At 33.1% G+C, this 24,218-nt stretch overlaps 1 protein-coding gene across 8 annotated transcripts in view; it reads right to left on the bottom strand.

Annotated features, from left to right (window-relative positions):
- Trdn (triadin) overlaps positions 1-24,218 on the bottom strand; it is a 362,446-nt gene that overhangs the window by 5,721 nt on the left and 332,507 nt on the right. For all 8 annotated transcript variants that reach the window (XM_076858293.2, XM_076858296.2, XM_076858294.2 and 5 more), the window contains 2 exons: positions 3,137-3,178; positions 1,240-1,275 (listed from right to left, as the gene is read on the bottom strand). In XM_076858293.2, coding sequence (XP_076714408.2) covers positions 1,240-1,275; positions 3,137-3,178 — 78 coding nt within the window. The remainder of the gene's footprint in view (positions 1-1,239; positions 1,276-3,136; positions 3,179-24,218) is intronic.

Below are 24,218 nucleotides of genomic sequence, written 5' to 3'. Positions count from 1 at the left end.
TTTGCTTGCCTAGTTTCCACAAAAGGCAGTATATTGCAAAACTGTAGTATAATATCCCAACAAGAAAATTGGCATTGGCATAATCCCCCTACTCCTGTTGAATTATGTTTTAATATTCATTAATGAAATAGATTTCAAGTGTCTATGTTATATAGCTGCAACTTATCACTACTTATCAATTGGAAAAGTGTTTGCTGTATACATTGGAAACATGCAGATTGATATATATTTCCTTTTCTTGTGGAATTTTTAATAATACCCAAAAGTATCATAAGACTATTTTTCTATATTTATTATTATAATTAATATCTTTCTTATCTGTTGCAGTAGTCTCAGCAATTAAAGCAATATTTGGAACATAGTAAACATGCAATAGTTTTTCGGTGAATAAACTATTAATGCAGACTAAAAAAGATTTACTGTTATAAAACATATTTTAGTAATTTCCTCCAGAAATACATATAAGAGGCAATACAGAACTCAATGACATCATTTTCTCAGATAATATCTATTTCTTTACTTTTAAAGCATTATGTGAATCAAACTTCAGTTATATTCGTTTCAAAAATTGCTTCATCTAGTCTGCCGGTGGTGATTTTATTTAATACATATGTAGATTCAAAACTTACACCACTTTACTTTCAGAACAAAAATGTCCAATTTGGAGGTACTGGGATAATAAGAATCCCAGGAACTGAACACTGAATTTTGCAACTGCATATGAATGTTGATAGCATTCTAAAATCAAGAATCCCAAAAACTGAATGTTAAGATCCTGCCATATATCTTAAAAAAAAAATCAATAAGAACCTTGAGTCTTAGAAGTGAATTTCCCAACAATTGAATTGTCAAAACCTATTTCTACATTTCTTCTACTTGATATAAAAAAGTTCAGCATATCACTTCAACTGATCTGTTACATAGCAGACAGTAACACACATTTAGCAGGATTCAGCTGGAGTACCCAGGATCAGAACAGTGTAGAATGGCTGGCTATAAATGCCACTTCGATCATTATTTGTAATTCTCCCAACTATGTGCCTCTTGCCTGACACAAAAAAAAAATGACAAACTTCACTTTGAAATATAAATGGCCTACTTTAATGTTATCCTTCATATCTGTGCTAAAAATCTTTTTCTTCTAATACTGTTCACTTTGAGAGGGTCTAAAACTTAAATTTATACATAGCATCTTTCACGTAGAATGACTTTATCATTGAAACCTAATTATAAACTCACTTTTTTGCTTCTTTGGGGAAGACACGTCTTCAGTTTCTAGAAGATACAAAAATGTGAAAGTAAATATTAATACACTTACAGATATTGTTTATTAGAATATTTATGAGAATAAATATCCTGAGAATGTCTACATAAGAGCACAATATGAAAGAAACAGGAGCTACTTTTCCTCTTTATAGTACATTCTAGGATTTTATTCAGGTTATATTCAGACTTTCCTTGTAACATTTAATGGGCAAGAGCCAGAGCTGGGAGGACAACCAATGGAAGAGGAAGCAGCAGGCTAGGTCAATTTCTCAAATAGAAAATTGGCCCCAATATGTAGGACATTTAGGGATGAGGATTGGATGACAATAATTTGTTTCTTGTGAAGAGGTCTTTGATGCTCAGACTTATAATATGGTAAGGGTGGGATCTGGCTCTAAAAAATTCCATCTTTTCAAATGTTAATCATTTTTATTTGTTGGGAATTTCTTATTCTTTCAGTCATTTTGAAATATATCCTACATTATTTTAACCACTATTTAGCCTACTGTGTTATAGAAAATCAAAACTAATTCTTCTTTGCTAAAGGTGCTCAATCCCCTTATATAACTTCTTATGTCCCCCCTCCAACACTCCTATACGTCCCAGTCTCTAGTGACTACAATTCCACTGTGTTCTTGTATAAGAGTGAATATTTAGTTTCTATCAATGAGTGAGAACATTTGGTTTTCCTGTGTCTGGTTAATATCACTTAACATCATAACTTCCAATTCAATTCACATTGCTGCAAATGACAGGATTTCACTCCTCTTCATGGATAAGAAATATTCCATTGTGTTTACATACCATATTTTCTTTATTAATCCATCTGCTTATTGGCATCTAGGTTTATTCCCTACCTCAGCTATTATTAATAGTGCAGCAATAGATAAGGGAGTGCAAGTAATATTTTGATATAATGATTTAATGCCCTTTGGATATATTCAAGCAGTTGGATTGTTAGAACATATGGTAGTTCTATTACTAGTTTTTAAAGCAATCTCCATAATATAGGGCAGTACTGTATTAATTTACATTTCCATCAACAAGAGTTCATGAATTCCTCAGAAAAGTGTCTTAAAACAAGTGAAAAATCTTAGCTTTCATTTCTTAACACTTAGGTACCAATTTATTTCCTTGTGCATTTCTCAACACAGAACTTTCCACATAGTTAAGTCTGGGCATTGCTACAGCACTTATACTTTGATGTGCAGAAGAGCACTTAAGCAAACTCTCGTTGTCCACAGAAAATGTTGGAAGTGAAATAGAAAGTACTCATTTTATGTCAAGTCCAAACTATCAAGTGAGGAAACCCTTCAAAAAACAATAAAAACTCATCAAGTTTGCCCAAACCCTCACTTCTCTGATGGAGACATTTTGTTCTAAAAAGATTTGATTAAGACTTTTCATCTGGAAATGGCCAGTTTTTCTGTGTGCCTGTCCTCTGGTTTAGAGGGGTTGAATCCTGCCTTCTTTTCCTATCCTTTCCTTTCCTTCTTCATCTTTATTTTTTCTCTCCTCCTTCCCTTCCATCCTTTATAATAGTACTATAGTAGAGATGACAACTAAAATTTTCTTAGTAAAAAGTCATCCTTGATGAAGTAGTCATTTTGTACTCCTTTATGAAAGGAAAATTGTGAAGGAATGCTCTCTTAGGTTAGTCAATAAATACATCTGATACTTAGTTGTAAAGAAGTTCCTTCGATTTGCAAGAAGACATATTTCCTAAATAATATTTAAAATCTTTTTATTAAACATTTTTCTACCATGTAACTGTTGCCTAGAAATCAAGAATATTTAAGTAAAACAATAGAGACAAAACATCTCAGCCTTGAGAGAAAATGTGCAAATGAACTAACCATAACAAACTCACCTTTAACTGTCTTTGGAGCCGGTACATCTTCAAAATCTTCTCCTACAATTTAGGGCAAGGACACATGAATTAGTTGTTTTTTTTTTTTTAGTTTTCCCAAAGAGGAAATATTGTATTTAAAAGTTTTAAAGATTCACAAGATCTCCTAATCTATAAACTCGGCATCAGGTGTTCCCACAAGAGCTTTCTTACAAGAAAGCACTTCTCCAGGTGGAGTTAGGATGGAGGGAAGTGCTGCTGTGCCCCACCATGGTCACAGGTTGGCAAAAGTCAGTCAGGTGAAGGGTCTGCACAAACACCTTCCCTCCAAGCCATCGTGAACCTGTGTCTCCTCCTCTGACTTTTAAAAGTCCGTTTAAAAGTCCTAAACCTGAATTTTAGGAAATTTGAAGCAAATGGATTCATATACACAGGCTAGATCAAGAGAAAAAACATAACCACGCACATCATTTCATAACTTATTAGCAGATTGATTAGAGCATATTAGCTCTTTTGACAATTTTACAAAGCCCTTAAGTGAACGCATGCATAGGCATTGTTCAACTAATCTTCAGCAACCATTCCAAGAATACACAATACGGAAAGTAGGGTTTCTTCAATAAATGGTGTCAGAAAAACTGGATATCATACCAAAAGAATGAGATTGGACCATTATCTAATAACATACACAAACATCAACTTGAAAGAAATTAAATACTAGAATTGAAGATTCAATACCATAAAAATCCTAGGAGAAAACCAGGAGAAAGATCCTTAAAGGAGACCTTAGAAATGATTTAATGGAGATAACAAGAGCAGTGCATGAAACAAAGGCAAATATAAACAAGTGGGGTTATGTCAAACTAAAAAGCTTCTGAACAGCACTGGGCACAGTGTTGCACATCTATAATCCCAATGGCTAAGGAGGCTGAGGCAGTAGAATCACAAGTTCAATGCCAGCCTCAGCAATTTACCAAGGCCCTGAGTAACTTAACAAGACCTTGTCTCAAATAAATAAATAAATAAATAGTTCTGGGGATGTAGCTCAGGGGTAAAGTGCCCCTGAGTTCAATCCTCATTTTCCTCCCACCCTCCAGAAAAGGAACACCAAAAGGATCAATCAACAAACTAGAAAGGCAACCTATGGAATGGGAAAAAAGTATCTGCTTAACTATGCATTTCATTTGAGACTAAATCCAGAATATATAAGGAAACCACATACATTAATAGATAAAAATAATTAAAAATTTCCAACAATAACAGAAAAATGGGTAAACAGGTGCAAAAAATGTATTCAATATCTCTATTATAAAAATGAAATCAAAACCATATTATATTACCCCTGAAGGAACATAATTATCAAAAGCAAATAATAAGAAGTGTTGGCAGGGATTTGGACAAAAGTAAGCTCTTTTGTGATGGGAATAAAATTGCTGGAGTCATTATGCGAAGCAGCATGAGGATTTCTGAAAAAAATAAAAATATAGCTACCATATAATCCAGCAATCATTTTTATGGGTATATGTTCAAACATACACCTGTATTTTATACTTGAAATATTCTAAGACACACACAAATAGTAACTACATGTACTGATAGATAAGTTTATGACTTTGATATTCATAATCATGTCATAAGGCATATGCACATCAAAACATCCATATTGTACACCTTAAAGATATGTATTTTTTTGCTTGTAATTATACCTATAGAAAACTGAAGAAAAAAGGAATCAAATTTGAATGAAAGCTCAAATACATAAATGATTACTCAAGTTTTATTATGAAAATCACTTGGTCTTTTCTGCATTGAACTTATAGACAGACACCCATTGGAATAATATGGAAGCAATTTTAAGACAGAGATAATTCTAACACAATATAATCGAGTAATCTTTTAATTTTCATCACAAATTTTGGTACTTATAATTATGTGAAAGTGTGTTAGCTTTGTATTATTAATTTAGGTTTGGCATACAAGCTGTTCACTAATAAGTAGAAAAAAGATAAAATAGGTCATTATGCAAATTTTCTCTAATAGGAAGGAAATATGACTTTTATGGAAAGAAATATGATTATGCAAAATAACAAAATTGCTAGAATTTTTTTTACAATAGATTGCTAAAGTTTTGATTTGATCAATTTAAAGAATGTTTAAATACAGACTTAATTCAATTAAATACTAGATGAAAAAACTATGGCCTTACCCTGTTCAGTCAACAACTATAATGGTTATGTGATGTTTCAAAATAATATAGTATCTATATTTTAAAATAATATATGAATACCTAAATTAAAAAGAATCAATTTCATTTAGTAAAAATCTGCTTGTTTCTATGGAAGATCTGTACAAAAGTAAAGCTTATCCACAGGAGCATAGATTTTATTTTTGAGGATTATAGCACACCTTAAACCAATACAGTTATTCTCTGGATCCACTTGCTCTCCTTAGAGAAATAAATATGAACAAAATAAAAATCTGGGTCCTTAGAATTCTATATTCTGACAAGGAGTCAGCTGGCTTTAGGGGAAGAACTCAGTCATGTGTGAATTCTGCAGGCTAGTTGGAAAGAAGGTAAAAAGCACAAGAAGCTAAATTGCAAGCCTGGGCTAATTGCTTTGTAGATGTAGCCCCTGTGTAAGCAACAAAGCAGCAGCAAAAAATTTACTCAACTAGGAGAAGTCACTGCAATGGTCACTACTCAAAATTGAAAACCATATAAAGCACTTGTAGTCCAATTACACTTACAAGTTGCACGTTGATTGAGGAGTGATTATGATAAAACAAGTATTTGGCTCTGAAGAGGTATAAGCATAACACCAAGAAGTATCAAGATATGCCCATGGAATTAAAGAGCGATGTGATTTTGGTGAGGGACAATCAAGAAAATGATGTCAGAATAAAGTCAAATTTGAAATGCGCTTTAAAATACTCTAACAAAGGAGGTGATGAGTTTAAAGAGAAGACAGCAATATGGAGAGACTAAAGATAGCATTGGACTGAAGATATTCAGGAAGCATGGGATATGTTCTGGAAAGGGTGTTAAGATTATAATGAGAAAGGTCTTATAAGCCAGGCTGAGTTGTTCAGGAGACAAAAAATATTTTAGATGTATTTTTTTTTAAATGAGACTAGAAGAATAGAGAATGGATTCAGAGTGGGGAAAAAAGCTTAAACTGTTTTCATAGTCAACATAGAAACAGTATTTCTGCAACTAGGTATCAACAAAGGCACTGAATATAAATAAAGCTTTCCAAGAAGAATAAAATTATTAAATGCAAGTGAGTATGAAATATTAGATTAGTGAGGGCTATTACAATATGCTGTTTGAGTTGAGGAAGATAGTAATATATCCCCAGTCACAAGGCAACTCCAAGGAGGTACAGGTCTCCTGAGGATTATGAAAAGCTCAATTTTCTATGGACTGAGTTAGTGTGTTGGGCCAGCAATGCAAACATAGACCAAATTTTCATCTGTCAGATTAGGCCCCGACTTCCTTAATAAGACTTCTAAAGCGCAAGAAACAAAATCAAGAATTAATAAATAGGATGGACTCAATTAAGAATCTTCTTCTCAGCAAAGGAAATAATCAATGAGGTGAACAGAAACCCTATATTTTGGGAACAAATTTTTGCTACATGCATGCCAGATAGAGCACTAATCTCCAGCATATAAAAAGAATTCAAAAAACTTAACACTACAAGAACAAACAACCCAACCAATAAATGGGCTAAGGAGCTGAACAGACATTTCTCAGAAGAAGATATGTATTCTATCAACAAATATATAAAAAAATGTTGAACAATCTAGTAATTGGAGAAATGAAAATCAAAACTAAGTTTGCATTTCACGCCAGTTAGAATGGCGGTTATCAAGAATACAGCCAACAATAAATGTTGGCAAGGATGTGGGGAAAAATGCACACTCATACATTGCTGGTGGGACTGCAAATTGGTGCAACCAATCTAGAAAGCAGTATGGAGATTCCTTAGAAAACTTGGAATGGAACCACCATTTGAGCCAGCTATCCCACTCCTCAGTCTATACCCAAAGGACTTAAAATTCACACACTATATGACCATTTTTCTGATGAATATATATCCTCCTGAATATTTAGGCTTTCCTGCATTAGGTGAGAAATGAATTACAGTAGATGGGGTAGAGAGAGAAGATGGGAGGGGAGGGGAGGGGGGATAGTAGAGGATAGGAAAGGTAGCAGAATACAACAGTTACTAGTATGGCATTATGTAAAAATGTGGATGTATAACCCATGTGATTCTGCAATCTGTATTTGGGGTAAAAATGGGAGTTCATAACTCACTTGAAGCTAATGTATGCTAATGTATGAAATATGATATGTCAAGAGCTTTGTAAGGTTTTGAACAATCAATAAAAAAATAAAAAAATTTAAAAAATTAAAAAAATCACACACTATAGTAATGCAGCCACATCAATGTTCAGCAGCTCAATTCACAATAATAAACTGTGGAAGCAACCTAGATGCCCCACAAAAGATGAATGGATAAAGAAATTTGTATGTATACACAATGAAATATTATTCAGCATTAAAAGAGAATAAAATTATGGCATTTTCAGGTAAATGGATGGAGGTGGAGAATATCATGGTAAGAGAAGTAAGCCAATCTCCAAAAAACAAAGGCCAAATGTTCTCTCTGATAAGTGGATGCTAATCCATAATGAGCTAGGGAGCATAGGAAAAATGGTGGAACTTTGATTGGGCAAAGAAAAGGGAGGGTAGGGAGGGTGAATGGGGGCAGAAAAATGGGGGAATGAGATGGACATCATTACCCTAGGTACATATATGACTGCATATATGGTTGTACATAGTGTATAACCATAGAAATGTAAAGTTGTGCTGCAATTATGTACAATGAATCAAAATGCATTCTGCTGCCATATATACCTGATTAAAATAAATTAATTAATTTTAAAAATTTTAAAGAGGAATGCAGGATGTGTGGAAAAGTTTATAAATGGTAAGTGTTAACAGGCAAACTGGGTGGGTTATGAGATCTTTAATCCTAATGGTGGCAACACAAGTGAATACTTCTTAACACTGGTTGTTGAGTCCTACTAGATATTTCTTCATGTGTTATTCATACACTCCTGATAACAGCCTCATGAGGCAAGAGCTTTGTACTGAATCTCTTGTACAAATGGAGCACAGAGGGGCTGAGTTGCCCAAGGTCCCAGAACTAATAAGAGGCAGAGCTAGAACACGAACTGAAATCCACATAGAGCATGGCCCCCTGAATGTTGAGGCCACCCAGAACTTGAGCTGAGCATGACTCTTCAGTCTTGAATAATGAAGATGTTGAACTGGCACCACACTTAGTGGGAAGCAAGTGGGTCTTTCCTTCCCCCAGCTAGGAAGTGCATCCCTGGGATTGGGCATCACCCAATGGGACTGGAATACAGCCCCCTGTTTCTTGTAACTCAATCCCTTGCCTTATTTGAGTGGAATATTCTATTGGATGTTTTTCCCCTAATAAATACAGCTATTCGGGGTGTATTCACTCTCTTGTCTCTTGTCTCCCTTACTCTTCTTGCCAGTGTGGGAGCTGACATCTGAGGTCACAGAGTTGTCCCTGACCCCCACAAAAGGTATTTCAGTGTTTGTGTGGTCTTTTCTTGCTCACCCAATTCACGTGGAGTAACCCTGAATCCAGCGCCTGTGCAGGATGTGGGTGATACCTGAACAAGGATATTTATTTATTTCTAAAATAGTACTCCCACCACTCTTCTAAGCATTTGATGAAAACTGACACATTTTACCTCCTTAGAAAATCTTTGAGGAAGATTATTACTATTGTCATTTCACAGGAGAGACCATTGAAGGCCAAAGAGGGTACCTATGGCTCCAGAACTGTCAAGTATAGCAAATGGAATTCAAATTCAGGCATTCTAGTGAGTTCTCAAGATTGTGCAGTTTGTTTCTGATTCCAGAATTTGTGCATTATAGTGCTTACACATATCTTCTGGCAGGCTCTAACAAAGTCAAGGTACACATGAGCCATGCATTCATGTAGAGAAACATAAAGAAGGAGAGTTTCTGCCATCCTTTATGAATAACAGAGGATACTAAGTGGGTCCCTCTCACTTCTAACACTCTGTTGTCCTTAAGTGTGCATGAGAAGTTACTTAGTCATCTTTGAAAATGATGACAATGAAGAGGTAAGTATGTCTGTTTTTTTTTTTTTCCTAACCACTAGAAGTAATTTAGGCAATCATTTTCCAAACAATGAAGAAAATTTATAGACTCCATTCTTCACACACAAACTTAATCCCAAAGGAACCACAGATATCAGTGAATCTAGCATTTAAAGCAGATCCTCCACAATAAGAGTCACAAACAGATGGGATGTCTTCTCTGTGTGGCTACCATTTTAATGCATTAATTACACTACTGTCAAGTACAGGAATTTGAACAGCTCTTTTTTACTCCAAATTGGAGCTTCAGATACAGAGTGTTTAAATAACTATTAGTGAAATAAATTAATCATGATAGAGAGGCCTGGATTTTGCTTGTTTCATTTTTTTCCTATGAGCACTTGTATCTTTTCATTAACTGAGAGAATTTCTCCTTTCTCCAGTTCCACAATCTGCCTTATTGAATATGTGTCTGTTTCAATACTTAAGAAAAATGTTATTCTGTGGTGAAGTGTAATAAGCTGAAACAGTCAGAAATTCTCTCTATCCTCTGCCTAAAAGTTTGTACTTATTTTCAAGCTTCTTCTGAAGTTGAGTGTTTAAGCTTTAAAGCAGGTAGAGTCTTTGGGAAGGTTTAGGTTTTATCTTTATCCCCACAGTCAAGGGTAGTCTTGGCTCTATGAGGATCATGAGATGCTTTACAGAGTAAAAATATAATGGGACTGTTTACTATGTGTGTGTGTGTGTGTATGTGTGCGTGTGTGTGTGTGTATGTGTGTATTGAGGGGGACATATACTCAAATGACAATATGAATGAGTAATTCCAAGAATGAGAAACCATTTAGTCTAGTGTAAGTATTAATGATAGATATGGTGTCCATTTACAATATTTTTAATTACATGAGCTTGATATATGAATTTGCAAAAGTTACACTATATATTACAAATTTATCATTCTTAACATGCAATCATGGCTCCATTTTTATTTTCTAGATAAGTATTTATCAAATTGTTCTTCTCACAAACATATTCACAGTGCTTCTCACAGGTGGTTGGAATCTCTATTTCTTAATCATAAAGGGTGTAACTCACCATAAATATTTTGTGGTGTAACTTATGTATTTATAATACCAAAAGTAGAATGTTAAACAAATTTTAAAACATTTCAAAGTAGAATGTTAAACAAATTTTAAAACATTTCAGTCTATTTTTATGAAGAGATTACATTGACAATTTTCATTTAACTTGTTGATTTAAGAAATAGTCACTATTTCAGCATCCATAATAAGAACTATGATGAGCTCTTTTACTATGCCAGGTACTTTACATATTTGTTTTCACCTAAGTGACACAATACACATAGGAAATTCGTAGAAAATTCATAGAAAATCACCATTTTACAAGACAATTTTGAGACACAGAGGATTCAAAAGAGAATTGCCCTGAAGCAACACATTTTAAAAAGCACTGGAGGAAGACACAAAGATAATTTTCTTTAACTTCTGGAGTCTCATTATTTCAACTGAACTATTCCATTTCGATTTGCAAACCATTTTGTTATAATCCCTGAAGGAACCAAAAAGAAAAAAGGATGCTACTTACAAGTAATTTACAATTAAATAAAGAAAATGGACAAGTACCCAAAGAGGCAGAAGATAGTTTGACTACAAGGGATATGACAGTGGGCAAAATATCTGGGAGATGTTTTCTAGGGTACTTGGTCACTTCCTCTTATGCAATTCAAAGGAATATTATGGAAGCTATACCATTGAAAAGAATTTTAAGAGGTTAAAAGGAATTGGATAGTTAGAGGTAGGAAGAATAGTTCAGGGAAGAGATTTATAGGACAAATCTAGAAATCAGGAATATTAGAAACATTCAATGTCAGATTGGGTTATAACCTACAATAGATCAAGAAAATGATACAAAAATTTAAATATAGTTTTTATTTGGATCTTAGAGGCTATACATTCTTGAGCTAAGAATTCATAAATAATCTAATTTTGCAGGGAAGAAATATTGAACATTTTCTGTGTAAGTGGTCTAAGATTTGAAGGTTTGGAAAACTGATTTTGTTATTTGAAGTGGAAAGGAAGAATGACAGAAATCAGGAAAGGGTCCATTGATTAGTGACTGCAATATTTCAGAAGACAAGTAGTAAAAGCCAACATGACTTGACAACTGAATTAGGGTCAGAGACAAGGAACTGTGATGAGCTAAGTAGAATTTGAGGTTATATGCCCAAGTGACGAACAAGTGGAAGTTAGATGGTAATAGGAAAATTTCCTTTGTGGATTTGGAGGAACTGGAGGGATTAATGAAAAAAGGCAGATACTATAGTAAGGTCCATTGGAAACTTGTGCAGACAAAGGGTTAAGTTGGGAGTTGAAAATGTACAATGAGAGGTGAGAAAATTAGAATTAAAAACAATTTGGGGTCTAATGCTGTTATGGTTTGGAGGTGAGACGTCCCCCAAAAGCTCATGGGTGAAACAATGCAAGAAAGTTAAAGTGAAATGATTGTATTTTGAGAGGCTTAACCCAATCCATGAATTGATTTCCTAATGGGATTAACTGGGTATTACCTGTAGATAGGTAAGATGTGGCTGGAAGAGGTCAGTCACTGTGGGTGTGATGTTGTGATATATATTTCGTATATGGGGAGAGTAATCTTTCTCTGTTCTTGATCATCATGTGAGTGGCTTCCCTGTGCCACACTCTTCTGCCATGATGTTCTTCTGCCTCATGTTGAGTCCTGAGGAATGGAGCTGGCTATCTAGGGACCCAGACCTCTGAAAACTTGAGCCCCCGAATAAACTTTTCCTTCCCTAAAATTGTTCTTGTCAGATCTTTTAGTCCCAACAGTGAAAAAGCTGACTAAAACAAATCCATGAAGAAGTAAGAAGTGGGATCAATAGCAAGGGAGGATGACTCCACTGAGGAAGAATGCAGAAGAGCAATAGGACTAAGGACACAAGAGTTCAGACTCCAAGGAAAAGCAACAGACACCCAACACCAGGGACACACACTCAGAACGAAAAACAAACAACACTCAGAACGAAAAAGCAAGCAAACAAACAAAAAGCCTGATAAAATGGAGATCAAAAAGGGAAAGCATTTCCGGAGGGTGGTGGACCCAGAAGATAGTAATGTGTCAAAAAGGCAGGAAAAGGTAACTAAGCCTTGAGATGTGGAGCTCCCTGTTGAACTTTGAACTATTTGAGGAAGGTATTAGGGAGAATATGCCAGTTGTGTGGAATTTCAAGCTGAAGGAATCATGAGGAATTGCAAGTTTATCTCAGAAGTGCAGCTGTAAATAAAAGCAGAGCAAAAGTACAACAGCTTCAGAAAGAAAAAAAAGAAGGGAAATATTATATGAAGGAATATTTGTAGACAGAGAGAAGAAGCTTCCTCTCTGATGATGCATGATTCATGGAGCAAGAGGGGAAGGGGTCAAAGAGGACTGGATTTTGAGGCAAGGATGCTTCCTTATCTGAGAATGAAAGGGTAGCAGTAGGCAGAATGGGAAAGATTAAAAGAGATCATAACTTGGGGAGAGAGTGAATTTTCAAGAATTTATAGTAAAGACAGAGTGTTAATTTTTTTCTTGTTTTTAGAAATAAAATTTTCTTGTGTAGTATCCAGACTGCTCCTCATACACTTAGAAAATATGATAAATAAATAAAAACTTCCTAAATAATGCATGCATATGCACCAGCACAGTAACTGCATGTTTATCTCCACTAGCAATCTCTTCTGATTTCTGCAGTTACAAGAGATACTCATTGGTAAACAACTGGGAATCTTTGGTACAAACACAAAAGAAACTTAGCATGGATTTTTATATTCTTCTTCCCTCCTCTTACTTGATCAAATTCACTGCATCACTTTGAGACTACAGGGATATTCAAGGCTCCAAATTATTTTCTCAACTGCTTTACTGAATTGTGTAAACAGTTTAATAGAATATTACATTCTATGAGTTTCCATTTTCCCAAGAAATCCTATGAATCCATAGTTGACAGCAAGTTTATTGTAGCCCTCAGATATGAGAGCCTCCCTCTATACAGGCTATTATTTAAAATGATCATGAGTTAAAAAAGAAATAATAATTGAACTGGTACACTGAGCAATATTCACAGAATTCTTGAAATTGACTCCAGGGAATAATACATTTTACAGAGACAGTTCACATTTGGAATTTTGCACACAGCACAAAGTGAACTCAGGGTGTTCAATAAATGTATGCAATCCTTTCAGTGTCTGTCCTGCCACTCTATGGATAAGAGACTGTCTTGGGGGCAATGTCAGAATAATTTAACATCACCCCAAAATGAATGAGGCCACGTTCCTGGGACCCAAAGACTAGTAATAAACAATGACAAACATTTCACCACATGTGCCTTATATATGACTTTCTCTGGGTTCAGGCAAAAAGAGGTATCAGAGTGATGTGTTCATATTAGGAGGCTTCAGTCAAAAACAACTACTCCATTGTTTTTCCTCCTGGTATAAAATCTCCATGGATTTAATTACTCTTGCTCTTAATAGTGAGACTGATTTAAATCCAACCAAAATATCAGGGAGCTGTGTCTTTTTTATTATGTTGCTTTATGGTTTTAAATATTTTGGCCCAAAAGCATAAGTAAACTCTGTCCCTAGCAGGAGAAGTGACATGTCATGTACTGTCATCACTATCGTCCTCAGTCCTCAGCCTCATGTCATTCCAATGGCTGCCAACTAATAGTCACTTATCATGCACCAAACATTATTTTACACAATGTTATTTTATCTTATTTCATCATTCCAAAATTTATATACAATATATTATAATTCAGAATTTAAAGTTACAGAAGTATACTCTTGTTAAGTAATTTTTCCATATTTACACAGCTTTTAAGTCATTATTAAAACCAGGTGTTTCTGAAGCTAATTTCCCGGTTATCAGCCACCACCCATGAAACCCAGTTTTATTCCTAATGTGAATGCGGTGCTAACTGTTTCTAACAAACACTACATTGAGTTACTGGGCATGGTGTCACATGCCTATATTCCCAACAACTCAGGAAGCTAAGGCAGGAGGGTCCTAAGTTCAAGGCCAGCCTCAGCAATTTAGTGAGGCCCTAAGAAACTTAATGAGATCCTGTCTTAAAATAAAAAGAATAAAATGGGCTGAGGATATGGCTCTGTGGTTAAGCACCCCTGAATTCCATGGATTTTAGTGTTCATCCGTATTTCTTTCTAGCATGTGACCTCCAAAAAAACAGAAGTCAGTCATTTTTTAAAGCAATCACTTTTAGTTATATATGCATTTTGAACAAATATATATACAAACCTGCACACATAAAGCCTGAAATAAACTTCGACCCATGAAAGATGGCCTTTTTTTCTTTTTCAAAAGCTTATGCATAATAAAAAACGTTTATGCATTAATAAGAATGGTGTTCTTTATAATAAATATTAGATTTAAGATTCTCTGATTAAGCACTCTAAATTTTTAATGATGTATTTATTTTTATACAAATGCCTGAGACTAGGACATCAGATATTTCCTTTTTTAATTTAGAAATTTAAAAAGGTAAGTAAAAACTCTTGGTTAAAATTTCTGCAATCTGTATTTGGGGTAAAAATGGGAGTTCATAATCCACTTGAATCTAATGTATGAAATATGATATGTCAAGAGATTTGTAATATTTTGAACAACCAATTAAAAAAATTAAAAAAAATAAAAAAGAAAAAAAAAGATTGGAAGATAAAATCTTAAAGATTGTTGGAAACTAAAACTTCTGATAATATGGCCAATGGCACCCCTTATAGTATTCAGTCACAACACAAATAAAACTTCTTCTATTCTTTTGAGGTGGTGGGTTCAGAGAAGGTAAAGGAATTCCCTAAACAAAATACTCCCTCCTATCCCCAAGAAAGGGTAGAAACAAACCCTGCTGATGTGTAAGAGGTGATGTGATGTGGAGGACAAGAACTAACAAAGCTTGCAAGGGTAGAAGTAGAGAAAACAATGGAGCAGCTCCAGTGAAGGGAGAACAACAACCCGCAACAGCCATCAGGCATCTCTGGAGTATGTCAAGCTGACTCCAGATTATACACTGATACTTAGGGAGGAGGATGAACAAATGGCAAATAAGAATGGGAAACGATACTTAATGTTTCTTACTTGCCATTTATATATGCTTCTTGGTAAAGGGTCTGATAGAAGTCTTTCATTTACTTTTAATTTCTTAAAATAAATACACTTTGTATTATTTTTGTTGTACTCAAATCAAAAGTACATTTTTTTGTAAGACATATGATTTCCCAATAGTTTACCTGTCTACTTTTTCTTCCAAAAAGCAATAAGTTTTAATTTTGATGATACGCAATTTATATATATATATTTTTTCCTTTTGGTGCCATTTCTAATACCTCTTTGTCTAAACCAAGGTCCCAAAAATATTTTCTCATAAAAGTTTGATAATTTCATAGTTTACATTGAGAAATATAATTTATTTGTAGTTAATTTGTGCATAATCTGTGAGGGTTAGGTTGAAGATCACTTTTTAGAAATACGATGGCCAGTTGTTCCTGCACTATTGGTTGAAAAGAGTTGTTTATGAACTTTTGTCAAAAAGGAAAAAAAAATGGCCCTGTTTACATAGGTCTATTTCCATAATTCAAATATCTTTGCCAAAAACATACTCTAGTAATTACTGTAAACATATAGTTGACTTATAAATCAGGTGGTATAATTACTCCAACTTTGAAAAAAAATATGTTAGTCACTATAAAAAGCTTTTCCATGACCAAAAATATTCTGTCTGGGATTTGGATTGGAATTGCAAATAAATTATAGATTAATTTGGGGAGAATTGATATTGTTATCATATCTTCAAGTCCATGAATATGGTTATGTCTCTGCATTTATTAAGGTCTTATTTGATAATTTTCATCATGATGTGGTAGTATTCAGTGTATAGATCATTTATATATATATATATATATATATATATATATATATATATATATATATATATATATATTTGTTGTTGTTGATTTATACATGTATTTAATTTGGGAGGACTTACATTAATTTTTATTTTGATTATCAAATATGCATTGCTTTTATTTAGAAAATGATGGCTTTTGTGCATGGATTTTGCAACTTGCCACTTGGTTAAATTCACTTACTAAATCCAGGAGCTTTTTGTCTATACTTTTTTTTTTTTCTTTCTGTACAGAAAATCACAATGTCTATAACTAGTGGCACTTTTGTTTCTTCCTTTCTCATCCATATTATTTAATTTTCTTTCTTTGCCTTTTGTAGTGGAAAGAAGCTGCACTATAACATTGAACAGAAGTGGTGAGAGTATACATTTTGGTCTTATTCTTGATCTAGAGAAAAGCATTCAGTCTTCTACAATGTATGATAGGTCAGCTATAGGTTTTCACAAATATTCTTTAACAATATAAGGAAGTATTTTTCTTAGTTTCCTGAGAGATTTTATGATGAATCAGTGTTGAATTTTTATCAAATTTTTAATATGAGTCAATTGATAACAGCTTCTCTGCTTTGGGTTATTAATTTGGTGTTATATTAACTGATTTTCAAAAAAGAAAAAAAATAGTCCTGAATTCCTGGGGTATGCTCCTCTCTGAATCAATGTATTGTTGAATTTCTGTATTTCTTGATTGTTTTCTAGAATTGTATTGAAGATGTTTGCCTATATTTATGATGGAATTTAGTTTGTAGTTCTTGTTTATTTTATTTTTTTGGTATTTTTCTTCTCTTGTACTGTGTCTTCTTTTGGTATAAGTTCAATTCTGGTTTCATAAAATAATTTGGCCAGCAATATTTCCTCTAATATTTTTTGTAACTGATCATATGCAATCGGTACTATCCCTTCCATAAATTGTAATAATCTCCAGTGAATCCACTGGGCCTTCAAATTTCAGAAGAATTTTAACTATTCAATACATTGTATTAGGTAGTAGTTATAGAGTTATTCAAATTATCTACTTCATATTGGCTGTTTGGGTATTCGGTGTTTGTTAAAAGAATTGGTTCATTTCATTTAATTTGTTAAATTTGTATGTGTGGAATTTTCATAATATTTCTGTATTATTTTTTGAATGCATCCAGTGTCCATTGTGATATTCCCTCTTTTATTCCTGTATTGATAATCTGTGGAGTTTTTTTGTTTGTTTTCCTTTTTCAGTATTGAACTATATCTATCCATCTTATTGCTATTTTCAAAGAATCAGTTTTTTTACTTATTTCTGTAAACTTTTCTGTCTTCATTCTCAATAATTTATGTTCTTTATGATTTCCCATTTTCTGATTGCTTTGTCCCAATTTTGTTCCTATTTTCTTTACTTCTCTGATATGAACCTGAAATCTACAAATGTTCTTTCTGTGCACTATTTTAGCTGCATTCCATATTTTGATGTGTTGTATTTATATTTTGGTTTGTTTAATTCTTATCTAAATTTTTTAAGACTTCCACTTGGCAAATGAATTATTTATAAGGTTGCCATTTAATTTACAAGTGCTCAGCTATTTCCTGTAATGTTTCTGTTATAGATTTCTAGTTTAAACCCATCTTGTCCACAGAACACACCTTGAATGATTTCAATTCTTTTAAATTTATTGTTTTGTTTTTTATTGCCCAAGTTCTTTTTTATTTAGTATTTGACACTGTACTATTTAGTGGAATGCAGAGGGTTATATTTGTGACTTCCAATGTATATGTTACATTTTAGTATAAATATTTTTCCAGGTCAATAACATCGCTTGATGCAAATAAAAGGAAATGTAAATTTTCTTTTGAAAAAAGCTTTTTCAATTTTAACCCCTATGATACCCAGAAAGTGAGATACATTAAGATCAAGCAAAGATGAGCTCAATATCAAAGTCTCAAATACAGGAAAAAAATGGCTATCATGAGTCAGAATCCAAGGAAGCACCAAACCATAAATTTATATCACAAAATACTTCTAATATTGACATTTTTCATCTACAAGACTTAAAATATATGTGTAAAACTTTTAAAACTTTTAAAGGATGGAAATATTTATAAATAATGGCAAGCAATAGGAAATTACAAAATAACCAGGTGGGTTATAAGTCAAAGTTGATTGTATGCTTAGAAACTTAGCATTTATAAGCCCCCAGCAGCAAAAGTATCAAATAAATAAAATTACCAGTAAGTTTTGAAAAATAATTAAAAATGAGTATATATATATATATATATATATATATATATATATATATATATAAAATAGCATGTTATATAGACTTGAAGGAAGTATTTGTAAACTGTGTATTAAAATCAATTAAATTAAAGTAAATATAGCTTAGACAAGGAGGTAAGAAATCTTAAAGAAATACTAAGGAAGAAAAAAAATGTGAGTTTTTAACATATTCTTAATCAATAGAAAGAATCAACAGAATAAAAACATGGAAAAGATAATATTTTGAAAAAATAATGACTACACATTGTTAATGACTTATATTGGTAGAAGAAGAAATTGAATTCATGTGTTCTGTAAATATTTCACAATATGAGAATATTTCATCCCAACAAACTGTAGTGAAACTGCAATAGACCAGAAGCAATGAGAAAATGTTTAAATAAGGTGGAGAGAAAAGATACATTACACAAGAAAAAGTGGCAATTAAAGCAGTATGGCAATCCCACTTATAATAGTGGAAAAGAAAATACAGTGGAATAAAATACTGAAAGGTGCTTACAATGCATAACTGTAGAGCAAGATTATGGGCCCAGCAAAAGACGAAGGAGAAGGAGAAAGGAGGAGAAGGAGGAGAAGGAGGAGAAGGAGAAGAAGAAGAAGAAGAAGGAGAAGGAGAAGGAGGAGGAGGAGGAGGAGGAGGGGGAGGGGGAGGGTAGGGGGAGGAGGAGGAGGGTAGGGGGAGGAGGGGGAGGGTAGGGGGAGGAGGGGGAGGGTAGGGGGAGGAGGGGGAGGAGGGGGAGAAAAGAAAAGGAAAGGAAAGGAAAGAAGGAAGGAATTACAGGATGATGTATAGAGATTTTTTCAGATAAGTAAAAATTGAGTGTTTCTACCAGTGGGACTCGGCACAAGACAATCCTAAATGTTCCAATAGAAAAGTACCAATATCAAAGAAAGATGCAAAAGAATGGGAAGCAATTAAACCAGTAAATATCTAGTAAATATAGACACATATTGATAGGAATACAATTCCAATGAAATTGATGTGTTCAGCTTTTTAAATTAAAAATATTGAACAAAGTTACTATATAAGTCAAGATTAGTTATGTTGGAATTTGTATCTTAATATTCCTGTTTAGAAGGGGTTGTTTTATGGAAACTTTATGCCTTAATAGTGTGCATGCAAAAAATGTCAAGGGTAACAACTGGAGTCATAGAAATAAAGTGTCCCCTTTTTGGATTTTAGGGAATTTAGAGAGTGAAGGAAAAAAAAAAACATTTAAAATGGAAAAACAATCTTCAATTTATAAAAGTCAAGAAAGTTTATAAAGAAACATTAAGAGAACATAAAAAATAGAAAATAACCATGATTGGTTATTAAATATTTATTAATATTTTAAACCAGATTTAAAATATTAATAATCACAAAAAAGTAGTCTAAATTCATGAGATTAAAAGTAAGGATTATTATACTAGGCAAAGTACAATATAAAATTTACCTCTATATTGCTTAATAAGCACATATTCTAAAGCAAAGTGTCATGGAGAAGCTTTAAGTATAGGTCTATTAAAGACACATTCTGGTAAAATATTTACCAAAATAAGCTAAGATTATCAGAGTTTCTCACTTTAAAAAAGAACCTAATAAGGAATATAAAAGTCACCATATATTTAATTTATCAGAAAGAAATAATTAATATAAACATAAAATAGCTGCTAATATAAAAATAATAAAGCTGCATGGATAAACTGATAGTTTCACATTATAGTAGATTTCAATATGTTTTATTTCAATTATTGATACTTCAAATACACAAAAAATGAAAAATGATATAGGATATTTGAAAAACACTGTGAAGCTTCATTTAATGGATATATAATTGTGTTTCTAACTGTTAGAACATACACATTCTTCTAAATCACACATAAAATACTTAACTAATAACATATTAGATCACTAGATAACCATTGAGCACATTTCAAAGATAAGACTGGTTTCTCTGATGATCACACAATTAAGTTGGAATTGGTTTAAATAGGATAACTTAGGAAATGAATAAATTACACACAAAACACTGATGAATTTGAGAAGCAAACCCCTAAGCCTATGAATAAAATTTACCCTGTGCTACATGTATACAAACACTCACATACACACAGGTGTTAAAAGACTAATAATGTCATTAAATTAGAAAAAAAAATAATGGAGGGAATCACAAAAATAAAATGTATTGTAGTAATGACCTTTGAAAGATTTTGGTGATATGGTTATTTTGTATCTATCAGATAACTACATAATGAAATGTTTTTAGAAAACAAAATGCACTGGACAAATTAATATTTGTGGAGAAGAACCAGAAATTTGAATTGCTAACATTAATTTGTATACAATGGAAAGTACTTGAAAAAGAAAAATGATCTTCTCTTACATATTTTCTGAGAAATTATATAAGAAATGAGAAAGCTCTTTTTCTCTTTCTGTTTTGATTTAATTAATCTCAGTAACTTAAACAATGTAAAGTCAGATCATACAGTGATAGAATTATGGCTTCTTTTCCCCTAAAAACATTAGAGAGGTGGGTACTAGATTTTAACCTGGGGCCTCTTGCATGATTGGCAACTTCTCTAGCAGTGAACTACAACCACAGTTTTGTTTTGTTTTTTCCTAAGCAATTTTAACAGATGAGGGGAAGGGATTTAATAGTCACTTTGTTTCTGCAATTCCACTTATTCATTGGGAAATATTTTGATCTAATTTAAAACACATGAATTCAAAATATAATTAGTATGAATAACACCATTCAAATTTATTCTGTGCAGTTAAGTAAATGGTGTCTCAAGACTTGTTCTCTAACTGCATCTTAAACAGACTATTAAGTTTTCTTGTGCTGGGCTAGAAATGTGACTGGCATATGTTTTATAGTGATAAAATGGGTTCACTATTTAAAATTTGAAATGTTGATATGTCACCATGAATTAATTAAACTATTTTTTATCAGCAACTTAATTAGTCTGAGATAATGTAAATTAATTTTAGTGGTAAATTAACTCTTACATGACTTTTACCTTGGATTTGATATCTTTAGAAAAAGATAAGTAATGTGCCTAGATAAAAGGAAAATGAAGATACCCACATAAAGCAAAGTATATTCTTTCTAAGAATGTCAAGTATAGTAATTATATTGGGCCACTGGATTGTAATTTAATACATTCTATCTCAGTTACACTTATTTTTTGAAAAAAAGTGAAATATTACACCAATTGGGAATCACATCCCAATTGATAAATTCTAGCTATCTGATATTACTGGAAATTTTTGATGCAGAAACATAATAAAATTAGTTTATGTTTTTATTATTGTCAAGTAGTATGCTTTAGATTTGGTTCATTACATTCTTTAAAAATATTCACTGTTTACTTGCCAGGCCTAAGATTTACCAAACATAAATTCAGAAAAAAGTATTAACTTTTATATGTATAAAATCTTTATTTAATTTTACCTTAAGCTTATTTAAATTTCAGACTAATTTCCCAGGTAGCTTACTTCTGACATCTAAAATATTTATCATACCTTAACAGTCAAACAAATTTCTTATTCACTATCCATATTTATAAAAGAAAAAAAATGCTAAATCGAAAAGCAAGTGAAAATATAAAAAAGTTAAAAAGCTTTTTAAAAACCAGAAAGTTAAGATATAGAAGAATTATTTTAAAGAAAATGGAATTTTAAAGAAAAAGGAAGTCCTGACTAGTGTTCAAGCAGACTTGGTTGAAGTTTCACTGAAAAGCAATCGCCTTCCCTAAGAGATTCAGTTTTATTAGGATAGCCATACAATGTTAAACCCGCTAGTTTGGACCAAAATCAAAACTAGATCTCAAAGATTCATTTTTGGTACCAGAGATTGAACTCAGGGTGCTTGACCACTGAGCCATAGCTCCAGCCCTATTTTTGTTTGCTTTTTTGTTGTTGGTGATGCTAGGGATTGAACCCAGGGTCTAATGCATGCAAGGTATGCTCTCTACCACCTAACCTATATATCCAGCCCAGTTCTCAAAGACTTTTGTGGTTATTCCAAATGTGTGTGGAGGCTGGCAATTTTGGTGAAGTGCTCATGGTAAAATGCTCACTATTTGTGACTGAAGAATTTCACAGGAGATGCCAAAGTGAAACCTCCCATAGCATGTTCTGAAAAAAAATGTTTTTTATTACATCGCTCAGTTTGAAATACCTATTTTGAGGAACTAAACAACCTGGCTTTACTAAAATGTTGGCCAGCCTACAATACAACAAAAGAACTACGGATACCTGTACAATTTATGTCCTTGTTACCCCAATATCCATTGCTGTGATATATTGTCCTTAAGAACCTAGGAGACTAATCTAGATGAAACCTTCCCTGGGGCACTCATTGCGCTTTAATGATGTGATTTCTCACTCCTTTGTTTTATTTCATGTTTTTCTTTTAGGCAAGCCTTGGGAATAATACTTTAGGATGTGTAGTTCTTGTTGTAGTTGTTTTGTTTTTTTCCTGACAAAAAGGTTCAAATGATTTAAAATATTAATATTAAGGTAGTGCTCAGTGGCACACACCTGTAATCCCAGTGGCTGCGAAGGTTGAGGCCGGAGGAGACCAAGTTCAAAGCCAGACTCACAGTTTCACCGCACATGTCTTTACTTCCTGCTTCTTTCTAGCCCTCATCTCCAACCAACTCATTTTCATTCCCTCTATATGCTCTGGTCTCTTGGTTGCCCTCTTCTTTCCTTTTCTTCACTTATCCCAACCCTCATCATTCTGAGGCCTTACCTCCTTCCTCAAGTTTCCTCTCACTAGCCCTAGCTGCAGGCAGAGTGTGGGGTAAGGTGTCTTTCTAGGGTTTTTCCTGAGGATTAGTAGAATTTTTTGCCTTTGTATCCATGAAATGATTCAGTCTCCTCAAATGATTTACTGAAGTTCATGAGAGATTCTATCCCTTGAAATCAAAGAACTGAATGACATACATAACAAATACTATATTTGAATGATTTTCTTATAGTCTCTTCAAGCATTGCAGTGAAAGCACTCAATAAATTTTGAGACCTGCTCAGCATAATGCAGTACCCACTAACTACATGGACCCAAGGGGAGTTCAAATGGACCTAGCACAAGTTGAAATATGCCATTAGTGTAAAATACACAATTTGACATCTCAATATCAGAAAAAGATGTAAATACCCAATATATTTCTATATTGATTACATATTGAAGTAGTATTTCTCTATATTGAATTAAATAAAACATCATAAATTTCATCTCTTTCTTTTAACCTTTTTAATATATACTCTAGAAATTTAAAATTACACACATGGCCAGCATTGCATTTGTTTTGAATGGCACTGATTTAAAATTACTGTTCTTAAATCTGGAAATATGGGAAGGAATGCTGTTATGTCCCTGAATTGTAGGGATTTGCAGAAAATATACAATTGTATTTTGTACACATAGAATTCCTATCTGTACCTGAAAATTGAAACCTTAAAGAGTGTTTGGGGGAAATTCTTGTCTCCTTATGCTACATATGACCACACCCATTTCAAACTGAGAAATCCTTCTTAGATCTAAATTTTATTTAAATTACTGAGTGAACATTAGAAAACAGCAGCAAATAAAATTATCATTGTTCCACCATATGCATTCTATGTGTGTTTGTTTGTGTGTGTGTGTTTGGTTGAGAATTTAAGGCAGACACAGGACTATTTTGCTTCAATGCTG

The sequence above is a fragment of the Callospermophilus lateralis genome, chromosome 6, assembly GCF_048772815.1.
Source record: "Callospermophilus lateralis isolate mCalLat2 chromosome 6, mCalLat2.hap1, whole genome shotgun sequence".
Taxonomy (NCBI): Eukaryota; Metazoa; Chordata; class Mammalia; order Rodentia; family Sciuridae; genus Callospermophilus; species Callospermophilus lateralis.
This window is presented reverse-complemented; position numbering and strand designations above follow the sequence as displayed.